At 40.8% G+C, this 12,705-nt stretch overlaps 1 protein-coding gene across 16 annotated transcripts in view; it reads left to right on the forward strand.

Moving 5' to 3' along the window:
* Window positions 1-12,705, forward strand: part of HMBOX1 (homeobox containing 1) — a 113,518-nt gene that overhangs the window by 44,063 nt on the left and 56,750 nt on the right. For 15 of the 16 annotated variants that reach the window (XM_010708091.3, XM_010708095.3, XM_019613387.2 and 12 more), the window contains exon 2: window positions 1,819-1,902. In XM_010708091.3, coding sequence (XP_010706393.1) covers window positions 1,880-1,902 — 23 coding nt within the window. In that variant the 5' untranslated portion in view covers window positions 1,819-1,879. Of the gene's footprint in view, window positions 1-1,818; window positions 1,903-10,188; window positions 10,287-12,705 lie in introns of all 16 variants that reach the window. The other variant, XM_031552649.1, reaches the window with a different exon arrangement.

The raw sequence follows: 12,705 nt of genomic DNA on the forward strand, positions 1-12,705 counted from the left end.
GAGGTTGATCAGTGTTTGTAAATATCTAAAGGGAGGTGGAAGGCAAATGGATGAGGCCAGGCTCTTCTTGTTGGTGCACTGTGATAGGACAAGGAACAATGGCCTAAAACTTCAATATAGGAAGTTCCATACTAACATGCAGAAGAACTGCTTGACAGTAAAGGTGATGGAGCACTGGCACCAGCTGCCCAGAGAGGTGGTGGAGTCTGGTTCTGTGGAGATAGTCAAGACCCATCTGGATGCCAACCTGCGTGACCTACTGTAGGGAAGTTCTTTAGCGAAGGAGCTGGACTCAATGATTTTTTTAAGGTCCCTTCCACTCTCTGAGATTCTGTGAATTGTTGAAATGGCAGCAGCCACCTCTCAGCAGCTCCCTTCCCCCAAAACACGCAGTCTTTCCTTTGCCACACCTGGGTGAGTTGTAAACCCCCAGTGAAAGCTGGTGTCCAGAAGCTGCCAGCTGCTACTTCTGGAGAAGTCTGTGTGGCCTAGTCCTGAGAGTTCCAAAGCTTTTCACAAGCAAAGAAAAAAGCCCTGTAAATAACCTAGCAAACCTGGTACAGTCTGTATTGCACAGTGGACTCTGCAATAGGTGCACATCTTCTCCAAAGCCATTAGCAAATCCTGTGGTGCTGTCGGGGAAGAGCCATGCTGTTGCATCTGGATCATGCTTAACAGTGAGAGCAGCCTACGTGTGTTCATCCACAAATCTTGGGTGCTGATATTATGGACAATTACAGAGCAGAATAAATTATTCAATGCACTTCCCTTTATTGCTCAACTCACGTGTTTTCTATTCCAGCTCATGCTCACCCATAGTCTGAAGTGCAAATGTTCTCTCTAGTTCTTCCCACATCTACCTGGATGTAACTCTTTCCTAATGGTTAATAGTTTGACTTTTGAAGCACTTTGTTAGTTTATGAAGAAAGACGTCAGCAGTGCAAGCTGAAGAAACTTCTATTAGGTCATTCCTTTTCAGAACATAGTACCTGTCTTCTCAGCTCTTGGCGGACGTTAGCCAAATAATCCTTTTAATAGCTCTTGTGAGTTAAAAGGGTAGGTAACTGTCATAAGGCTAAATGATTGCTCAGATTAATTTACTTGTGGCAAAAAGAAATCAATTGTAATTTAAATTTTTGTCTGTGAACTGATTACACTACCAGACATCAACTTTCTCCTTAGGAATCTACCTGGAATCTGCGTTGAAGTGTGTCTGTGTTAGTACAGATTATGTGGATCTGAATTAGTTATAGACTATGAGGAGTAATGTGAATCAGCATGTGCAGTTTTTAATCTGTTTGGTATACACAAGCTCAGAATATTTGCTAGTTGGCCTAGTTTAGATCTTTAAAGCATTGATTTATAGCAGAAGTCATCTGTGGGGTGCTTGGATGCAAAGGATTATTTCTTAGACTTTAAGACCATGGGTCCTTTGCAAACCATGTCATCACTCACTTAAGGCAAAGAGAAGAAAGAGGGTGAGGCTTTAACAGTCCACACAATGAAACATAAAAATTGAAAGTGGATAGAAAAAATTGCAGTAGTTTGAGGGAGCATTTTTCTTAACTATGATTATATATGGTGATTGATACCCTTCCCTTTTAAGAGAGGATGGATAGGGTGCTCAAGAAGGATCCTGGAGGGGCTTGTGTGTTTTTCTTAATGACGTGTTTTGGGGCTACTGCCTGGTAAAACTACCAGAATGTTGCCCTTTATAAGCTGGTTGTGTAACTGTAAGCCAGACAAGAAGAAATCAGAATGAATTTGCCTTTCGTTGAAATATCTGAAGTTTTTGTATCTTTTAATTGTGTCTTACAGAATGGTGAATAACACTGAAGAACCCCAAGAGGCTTTATAACGTCCCATCCCCATGTAAAGTATGCTCAGAACTTTTCCAGTAGTGTAAGTACAAGCAAAAAACCCCGAACAATGACACAACAACTACAAAAAGATGATATCTTGAACATTGTATTTTTTCTGTTCTACCCGAAAGATGCAGAGAAATGATCACAATGATAATAACAATTTGCTAAACTGAGGAGTTCCACTGGTTTGGCATTTACTAGACATTTAAACCAGGAAACAGGAATTTATAGTTCTTCTCTTGGTCTGGCTGATAGCATCTCTGAAAGAGAGAAAATCATGAAGTGCTTAGAAACAGCCTTGATCAGAGGAAGTGTGCTGTTAAAAGCTGGAGTACTCCATACATCCCCATGACATCATAGCAGAAAGATACCAGAGCTGTAAGTGTTTGGCACCACTACAGACCTGGTGAAAGGAGATGAGTACACCAGAAGAGTAGCATTGTATATCAAAGGCAGAAGACTGAGCATAGCTAACATTGGTAGTGAATGTGCAGGTTCAAGTCACAACTGCTGCTAAATCTTATGTTTGAATTTGAATTTGAGTCTTTTAGTTTGCTCTTTTAAATGACTTCTGTTACGAATCTTGAATGTAATTAATATCCATTCTGTTTTCCTCAATAAATAAGCAAATGACTTCAAAGCTTGAAGCTTGTCAGGCTGAAAGGAGTGATTGTCCTTTCTTGTGCTGTCCTGCATCCCTCTCATATTCCAGTCCTGCATTAGTGTCCCTTGTACCTCTTGTAGGCATGACCAAATGTCCAGTGGCAAACGGATTCTTGAGGTGCTTTGACCCCTAGGCTTCTGACTGTACCTTCTGTCTAGCTGAGTTACAAAGAGAAATCTTGTCTATTGCAAGTTGGAAGTGGAATGCTGTGAATACAGTCAGATTAATCCAAAATAGATCATTTCTGGGATGAAGATTATTCAGGTAGTGCATGGACACTCATCATGCAAGTGGCAATGTAAGCACAGACTTCTGTGTAGAGAGTAGCAGTAAAGAGTAGCACTAACAAGAGAAGCACTTAGCACTTATATGTTGGAAATTAAACTACCAGTATTCTTCAAATAGGCTTCTTGATACGACCATTAAGTAGTTATTTTCCTTTGCTGGTGTCTTAGTCTTCCATTCAAAACTAGTGGTTCTTACCTTTTTGACACTCTGAGACGCTTTCTGTTCTTTGTTTTAGCTGCAAAAATGTTGGATATCAGTATTAAATAGTCACCACTTGAAATCTTAAATACCTAGTTCACAGCAGGGAAGAAATCTGGATGTAAGGCCACACTGCCCTGTGCATCTTTATTACGCCGGTACTGCAGAGTTTGCAGGCTGATCTTACAGTTCTTCTGTGCTTTGTGAGAGCACAAGGACAGTCTGTCAGCCTTAACTTTGAATCAGACTTATAACATAAATTTCCAAGCAGTGAATTATATAGTCTTAATTTCCTGTGCTTCAGCCAGATTTCAGACGTGTCCTGCCTCTGTGCAGTTTTAGTTGGATATCATATTCTGCTGCTTCTTGGGATCACTGTGGCATGTTGATGTGTGGTATTAATCAGCTGCCACCCTTCATCACAAAAACAGTCACTTTTTCCATTGATTCCAGTGTATGTACAGTTAATACAGTCATTGAGAATGCAATAAAAAGTATAGATGAATGATTTTTGCCTGGGTGAAAGCTGGGATGAAACTATTTAGACAGGGTTAGAGAGCTTTAAATCATGAGAAACAGTCCAAGATGACCTCGTTGGGTGCAGAGTTTCTGAATTGAACCATATATAACTTTTTGAATAGGTAAATGGACGTTAGAAAGAAGAAAAAAAAAAAAAAAAAAAAATTAAAAAAAAAGATAAAGCAGTTTGACAGCCCACATCTTGTAATTTATTGTGAAATCGTGACTCGTCTTGTGTGTATGTTTGTAATAACTGTTTACAAAATAAAAAGTATGCCTGGGTGTACTTCACTGGGCAGGTGAAGAAAGTTATAAAGCAGTATCTGAGGTATTCAATTTTCAGGCCAGGGTTTTAAAACAAGCTTAAAAGTAAGATTGGTTTGCATTAATAAATCTCTTAAAGCTGCCATGGTTCAAGAGTAGTTTGGTTATCCCAACCATGGAGCAGCCTGAAGAGCAAAGGAGGCAATTACCATTTCATCTACTTTATTTTTATCTGCGGTTGGATGAGATTGAGTACTTGAGAGGAATTTTTTGCCTTATGTGAGCACGAGACTTGATTTTGGTGTCACAAAAATTAGTTATTTATCTGAAACTAAGTCCTTCTGTAGCCAATGTGAATATGTCTCTGCTGATTTCTTCATAAATATAATGGAAGCAATTTCGTGTACTTCACAGGATCACAACAGTACTGATTAATTAATGTGTGAGATATGACCATTGGTTATTTAGCATTTTGAAACTATGGAACTGAGCAGTTTCAACATTGCCTCTAAAAGTTTACCCGAATTGTCAGGTCTGTGTGTATGGATCTAACTGCCAGCAATGACAGAGCTGCCTCTGGAGTAAGTAAAAGCCTGCTGAGTGGAAAAAAAATCAGTGTGAGTAATGCAGATGGGGAAAAAAAAGACTGAAGTCTTATTATCATATATGAAAAACAATGGAAAGAAAGGAATGAGTATGTGAATGGTATCAAAATCAGCACATTGAAAAATAGCCATTGCATTATGGTGGCTTGGAAAGTCACCATATGGCTAAGCTGCCTTAACTGTCTAGCTTCCCTGGAATGTGATTCAAAACACTTTAATTAAACCTTGGTGAAAGAGGCTTCAGCTAATTTTGTGTCTTTGTCTTCTGACGAGAAGGTATAGTGTAAATGGCTGGTGGCTATAGAAATGTTCATCTGACATTTTAAGCTTCTATAACTGAAACACTGTCTGAGCCCTTAGTTTTACTCTAAAGTAAACCAGATGAGTTAATCCATGATTTCACGGGTAGTTAACCCAACCTAAAGGGGACTAAAAGAAATGTTGTTCCCTGTGTGCCTCTTATGCCTTCCTCTGTTTTTAGCTAAATTGGCTTGGCCCATCTGTAGGGTTGGTGACAGTAATCATCACAGCCTTCTCTAAGCTAACATAGCTTGCTAACCCGGGCAAAGCAAAGTAGCTAAGGATGGGTTGGTTTATTTATTTTCCTGATGTGTTGAACTGAATTGATTTGTGGGGATTTCCAAGAATGTCTACAGGAGGGCTGAAGATCAGGACCCAGCCCCTACCGCAGGAATGATAGAACCATAAAACACCCTGAGTTGGAAGGGATCCTCCACTTTTGTTGGATGCTCTTAGGTCAGCTCACACTCCCTCAAGGTGTTCTCCTCCTGCTCTGAGTAGCAAAGAAAGAATTTGCATTTAACCTGAGGATGCAAACTGAGTCTTCTCTGTGTCACACAAGACGAAATCTCCCTAGATGGAATCTTGAGAGGTTTGTTACTTTAAGAGCATGAGTAAGATGTGTGTTTCTTTTTGCTTTTAAATAAAATAAAACTCTAATATGGAAGCAGCTGTAGCCAAAAGCCCACTTTTTTGCTATTATGATTTATATTCTTCATGGAGCTGCTGTTATCTGTTTTGGAGTTGTTCTCCAGATATAACATCTGTCTTCACCAAGACTATGTGCCAACAGAACTACAATAAAACTACTCCCACAGACTGTTTTCTAGCAGGGGTAAAAAAAAAAAAAAATTGCTTTGTTGTTGAACACAAAAATGGGGATAGGTAAAATTTTGTTACTTGGTGATTTTTGGTTTTAGTTTTCTGAACTAACAAATTGCTCTTTTATGAAAGTTGTTACTGTTGGTGAGAGATCCTGAAGAAGAATGTAGGTTTCCATAATGTGTTCTAAAGAACACCGTTCTCTTTACGTGTGGAAAAGAGGTGGTAGAAATCCTGGTGATGACATCCTATTAAAGCATGTTGTACAACGCCATGCCTGGTGCCATAGATGAGCCTTGTGGAACGTGAGAAGATGTTCAAATTTTGTCCAAGCAGTTGGTCTGCCTTCTTGCAGAATGCCTCTGGTTTTGAACAAGCCATTTTGCCTTGTTTGAAGGCTAGTCCCTTTCTGTGAGCTCTTAGTTTCAAAAGTTAGCTATAATATTATTTCCTGCCACACAGGATTGTTCTGTAGAAAGATGTGTTTCCAACATTTAGATATTCCAGTGAGCTGATGTAGAACTGTTGACTTGAGATTCTGTCTTGATTTTGATATGCAGGGGATCCCATAAACAGGAGGGGAATCAATTCTTTGAATGGGTAGATAACAACAGAACAAGGGGAAATGGTTGTAAGTTGAAGGAGGGAAGATTTAGGTTGGATGTCAGGGGGAAGTTCTTTACTAGGAGAGTGGTGAGGTGCTGGAACAGCTGCCCAGAGGCTGTGGATGCCCCGTCCATCCCTGGAGGTGTTGAAGGCCAAGTTGGATGGGGCCCTGGGCAGCCTGGGCTGCTATGAAATGTGGAGGTTGGTGGCCCTGCCTGTGGCAGGGGGTTGGAGCTTCGTGATCCTTGAGCTCCCTTCCAACCCTGGCCATTCTGTGACTGGTTGAATTCTGAAGGTTCTAGAAGAAGCAGAAGACAACATTGTTTCTACCCCTGTAATTTTGGCATGTGGAAAAATATGATTTGCCAGTTTATATCTGTTAGGCCCATGTCTCCTTTCTTTTTTCTTGTCACAAAAGCTGTTTCTTTGTGTGGGCTGAAGAAAAGATGTCAGTGTGTTGCAGGAACTGGTGTAACTGGAATTCAAATACAGGAATTCTGCCCTGATTCTGTTACAGAGTTTATGTGTATGCAATTTTGTCTTTGGCTCACAGATTTAAGAGCTCCTCCTTTGCTCTTTTGTCACAGCTTTGGGTCTCAGTTCAGCACTCAACTACCACTCTGGTTTTTCTATGTCAGTTCTTCTCATTCTCATTGTTCTGCCCTTGAATCCAGCATCAGAGTTCAAATTCCTGCCTTACTGCTGTAGAATTGCAACAACAGTTGGGAGCCCTGATTGTAGAAGTAGGGAACATTAGGGTTAGACAGATAAGGTGTGGTGTGAATCAGTCTGTGCCTGGAGTAGAATTCAGAAGTATCTGGCTCCCGGCCCTATGCTTAGTCAGAGGTCAGTCTCTTTTGTAGGACTTGGATTATGGCAATAATTGGCATTTTTATTATATTTTCCCCTTGTAAGATTGATCTTGAGTTCTCTCTCTTTTCCGAAGATGTAAAGTGGATACTATAAAGGGCAGTAAGTTACTCACCCAAGTGGAATCAGTGGCAAAACTGCTGGGCTTTGCTTGCTGCCGGTGTGTCAGCACCCAGTAAAAAAATACTGTATCAGCAGCGAAGAATACAGAAGGCTTGAGTGGAAAAAACAGCTTAAGATAAAAAAGTGAGTCTGGGTTGGGGTTCTTTAACTAGCTGAAAATCTTGAAGCTTCCTGAAGAAATGCTATGTTGATATTCTGCTCTCAGCTTGCCTTCTGTAATTTGTGTAGCGGTGAGTATTTGATTACGTTGGATTTATTTTCAGAAGTTTCAGGCTGCTCTTATTAACTGTCACCATTTTGATCGAAAGCATATGGCAGTGTTCTGCATTCATAAGGCAGTGCTTTGCATTCATAAACAGAACTGGTGACGTTTAACCTCGATAGATCAGCTTGTAGTCTGATTTCACTCCTTGCTTGCAAAGTGAGGCTTTCGTTTGCCTCGGATGAGAGCAGTCATTATACAAGCATTAGATTTTGTTTGTGAATCAGGATGAATGGGAGTAGAGACCTCTTTGAAAATCAGAACCAAGAGATGAAGCTGCAGGAGATAATTATGCTAACGTATGGGTGAGGATGGCTCTGTATTCGTTGAGATGATGAGCACTCGAAGCCTGATTTTTTTTTAAATTTTTATATATATGTTTTTTCCCTCTCCTGAAAACTGGTATAACTCCACTGAAAATACTAGAGTTGCAACTGATGAGCATAAGTGTTGGCTCAGATGAGTCACATCCTTAATCCTCTTTTGCGCTCCAGAATTCACAGCATCAACTACTGTTTTGAAGGCAGCTTTGCTTAATATGGTACAAAGCTTTGGGCGTTTCTGAAGCGCTTAAATTGACTGTGAATAAAAGGAGATGCACTTGTTAAGCAAGAAAAGAAAAGGCCAGTGCTTGAGTTTCAGACAGTGAGATAGAGCTTTGCCTCCAACAGGGTTGTAAGGCTGTACTTGATGGTCTCGCATTTGTAGCCTCTGAGCTTGCAGGCGTGGTGTGCAGTGTTTACTGTGTGTGATGCACATCAACTGTTGTGTTTGTGGAATGACCAAAGCTCAGAATGAAACTGCCTCTCGAGCATCTTGTAAGGAGCAGCTGCATCCTGAGCGGGTAATGGTGAAACATGGAAAGGAGGCAGTGAATGGAACTGCACTTGGGTGCTTAGATCTTGTAAAAATGTATGGAGAGAAAAACAAACGAACACTAATGTAAAGCGTGGTTAAACAAGTAACAGCTGGAAGTGGGATTTCATTGTAGTCGCTGGTTCTGAGAGGAAGTGTTTGGAGTGGTAGTTGATGTGTTGCTATCAGTCCAGTTGATACGTTGTATTGCCTTTGGGAATAGCAGTGCTGTACTTAATACCCATTTTTGTTTGCTGTCCAGACCTCACGCAGAAGAGAAATGTAGCAGCCCAGTCACGCAGGCCAAGGATCCTCGCTGCATCCTCGTGGGGGCTGGGCACCTTCGGCCAGCACTGCTGCCCTGTGTGTTTGCAGCAGTTGAGGGGCACAGCACTTCTCACCAGTACTGTACGTGCAGGGAAAAACTCTTAGCTTGGCAAAACTCTTAGCTGTGAGAAACTGTAATAATTAAAGTGTGTTTGGTTAACTAGTTGGAGGTCAGTTTTTTGGTTGTATACTGATGGGCAATTTACTTCAGCTGGAAGCCATGACTTATACAACTCCACGATATGAAGATCACACAATGCTATCGAAACCCTGTGGCTGAGAGCAGTGTCTCAGTGCTCCCTGAGCTCCAGCAGCTCAGGGCTGTGCCCATTGCCCTTTGGACAGGCTCTTTATCTAATTCTCCCCCTCACCCTTCCCTGACACTGCTCAGGACCCAGCCCTGCCAGCAGCTTGTGCCATATATCAGAGGAGGGTGGAAGTTGATATCTCTCCCCATCCTGTTTGCCACAGTTGATGCAACTTTATCAGAATCAGTGTTAAACCAATTACCAGACCTGGGATCCTGTTCTGAACACTTTGGCTCTAACCCATATCCATATTATGCAAATTATATCAAATATAGTCTCGTATTAAAAAGCACAACTGGTTTTGTAAGTGTCTTGAGCTTTCCAAGGGCCTATTAGATAAAGCAGTGAATTGTAATGGAGATTTTGAAAGGTATCTCTGCAGAAAAGGATCTATTCAGTGTTGTTGGAGCACCTCCTATTCATATACAAAGTAGAGAGAGGAAAACATGATTTCTTCTGATCTTTAAGGAGTCCAGAGCTATTTTCTCAACTGCTAAAGGTGCTAAGGCCAGTGTTCTGGCCTTATTCCCAAATGGGTAATTGAATTACTTTGAACTTCTGCAAGTTCAGTTGGACATAGAGTTCTCCACTTTCTGTTCTTGGTTGTTCTTATGGGATTATTCTATTAGATTCAGTGCCTGCAAAGCTCATGTTGGATAAATGATTCCTGAACTTATGTGGGCTTGGGTTGTGGTTGTGGGTGAGGAAAGCCAACGTGTCTGGCTACGTATCCCCTGCTCAAGATCAGTGCTTTCAAAATGGGGAGAAAGCCCCACATTTACGGGGAGAACTTCACACAAAATAAGGTTGAATATTCTTGGTATGAGAGGGAAAAGGGTATTGAGAATAATGTCCTTAAACAAGCAGGCTTCACTTTCTCAAAGTTGTGTTAGAAGTGGAAATGGGTGATGCTGCATCTGACTGGCTGGGACCTGCTGGGTATTTTAGTTTCTGTAGATTTTGGGAGTGGAAAAAGGGCTTTTTTTTACATTTTGTTTATAGGTCTCCCTTCATCTGATATTTAGGCACCTCAGGTTCCTTTTGGAGCCATAAAAGATAAGCATGAAGTTTTAATGCCTTACAGATATCAAGAGGCAGTAAATGGAATTGGGCCATCTTACATGGGGCATGACTGCCAACTCAATGTGAGAAATGTAAATAAATCAGATATTTTGAGCTATCTTTTTTTCCCTGTCAGAATCTAAATAAGCTCAATCCATTTTAAGAACCGGGTTCAGTTGTTAGAAAATGGGTTAATTTTAGTTTTGAGTTTAATTAGTTCTTTATAAAAAGCCTTACTTTTGAATTTCAGGGAGATGAACGCATGGCAATTCTTCCTCGGTTGAAACCTTTTTATCAGCCCTCGCCATAGGGAAATTTGACACCTTGTCACGACTGGTGAAAGTTTTGGTAAGCCAAGCTATGTTAGTGCTGAGGATATTTTGCTAAATTGGCAGGAAAGTTTGTTAAAGTTTGATCAGAGCAAAGCAGTCCATCACAGTATTCTTCTCAGGAACGATATTTGCTGCCTTGATTTTCTTCTGAACACCTCCAGTCATTCTTCCTGTCCCTATCTTTGCTTCTTGTTATTTTTGCAGTTGATTGTATTTCCCAAGGGGAAAAAAGGGGAAAACAAGCCGAATTATAGCTAGCAAGAGGAGTTCAGGAGGATATGAGGCTCTTAAAGCAGTATGGGTGGGAAGAGAGGAGAGTAGAGGGAGGGTATCCATTAATTGATGAGGTGAATGAAATTTTGATGATTCTAAAATGGTTGATTTACTCAACTGCACTGTAAATTGATCTTCAAACAGGATTAAGTTTATTAAAAATATTTTGAAAATGGAAAATAACAGAAGCTTTGTTAGAATAACATTTCTAAATAATCTTAGTGTAGTTATTCATTAAAAGAGGGTAGGTAGCTCGTAATGTTGGAACATGTTCAGTAATACGAAGTTTTGCAATATTTGTTTTGTGTTTTTAATGGAAAATTCCCAGTTCCTGAAGTTGTTTTCAATACACAAAGCTGACTCAGAAGCATTTTTTTCTAAATCTTATGATTACATAGAAAAGCACATGGAAATGTGAATGAGAATTCAAAACCGGTATCCGTGTCAGACACTGTGTGCTGTGTTTGGAGCTATAAGCACAGGAGTTTCTCACTCTGTATATGACATTGGTGAGATCAGTGAGATGCTGTGGATGACTTTGGTTTGTTGTTTTTTTTCCTAAGTGTTGAAAAATTATGTAGTGTAGAAGTTGTGTAGGTTGGAGGGCTAGAAGCATACCTTGCGTGGACATCTTTAGCAGTGACTGTTAATTACAGAATAATGGATTCAGTCTGGCAGCAGATTTGCTGTTTTTCAGTTCCTTTCTGCAGCTGTTTCAGGAGCAGTCCAGAGATTAGCAGTATCTGTGGGCCACCAGTTGGATATCATTGAATATCTGGTGGAGAACGGCCTTGTTCAGCAGCCCGTGCATCCCTGTGTGCATCACCATGCATGCACAGTGAATCCTCCCTGCACCAACATTGGACAAACTGGAAGCCACATCACTTTCCTACATACAGCTTTGTACTGCTGAAAGCAAAATATTTATCTTGCATATAACCCAGGTCTAGAAGCTGAGCCCCAACGTTTTAGATAAACGAGTGATCACACCCAAATTTTAAAGGCAGTGACTGACTGTCCACAAGCTGCTGCAGGAAACGTTAGATTCTTGATATTACTTGACATTTTTGAAGCCATCTTGTGCTTTTGTCAGATTTGTTTTTTGGTTCATGGGGCTAGAAGAGCAAAAGTTTCGCGCTTCTGGGTCCATGACAAACTGAAGACGAAGCTAGATAAACTGAAGTGTGTTTTAGTATTAAATCTTGAAGAGTCAGTGGAGGAGGAATTTTGAGTGGAGGTGGAGTCTCGGGTTCACTAAATCCTCCGGTTCAGTAAAGTACCTGAGGACATGGTGTTGATAGGTAAATAATTCAGGGAACGTAATGTTAGAAGTACTGGTAAGAAATGACAGAGGTGAGTTTATCTCTAGTGAGGGGTGAGCTGGCACATCTAATAAAAGCAATCTCAAGGCCAGATGTTTAATAAGGGATTTTCCTATTTGAAAAACATGCTACTTAGAGCTGACATGGGGAGCTTTCTTACTGCGCAGGAGTTGGTGACATGAGTCAGTAAGGCAATGTGGCATTCACTACAAAGTTTGGACAAAAGGGCTGAGCATCTCTGCTTCCCTAAATAGAGAGGGCAGATCTAGAACACAGTGTCTGTTTCCAGATGCTCCTTGTCAAGCCCAGAACAGCTCAAAGTGCAGTGCAATTTCCAGATTTTAGTTGCTACAATCCAGTCAGACTAGACTATTGCTGCAGTCAGACTCCAGACTACTGCTACACTGGCTGCTGTGCCCTCCTCTTAGTAGAATAGTCTAGGTGCTTGTCTTTTAAAATTGAAAATGGCATTTACAGTTTCAGTAATTAACTGTCCCAAAGGACAGAGCATTCCTGTTAGACTGAAGCACTCATTTGAATGTAGTCTGTCTTTTCACACGGTCATTTTCTTGGATGGGCGTCATCCCCTTGCATTGTCCTCCTGCTTTCTTTTCCTGCATACACGTTTCTAATGTTAAAAGGGGTTCAGTATTTGCTATAAGAAGACAAAGATAGGAGCTTCTTTCCAGTCTGCATGTGCTATTTTCATGGGTGTATGCATGTTGGCTTTGTACACCTTGTCTATAGCTACACTCTAACTACAGCTCAACTAAGCAAAGCAATTCTCAGCGCTGCTCTTCAGCCCTAAGGCCACTGGGCCACATCCATGCTACAGGACTA

The sequence above is a fragment of the Meleagris gallopavo genome, chromosome 2 (assembly GCF_000146605.3).
Source record: "Meleagris gallopavo isolate NT-WF06-2002-E0010 breed Aviagen turkey brand Nicholas breeding stock chromosome 2, Turkey_5.1, whole genome shotgun sequence".
Lineage (NCBI taxonomy): Eukaryota > Metazoa > Chordata > Aves > Galliformes > Phasianidae > Meleagris > Meleagris gallopavo.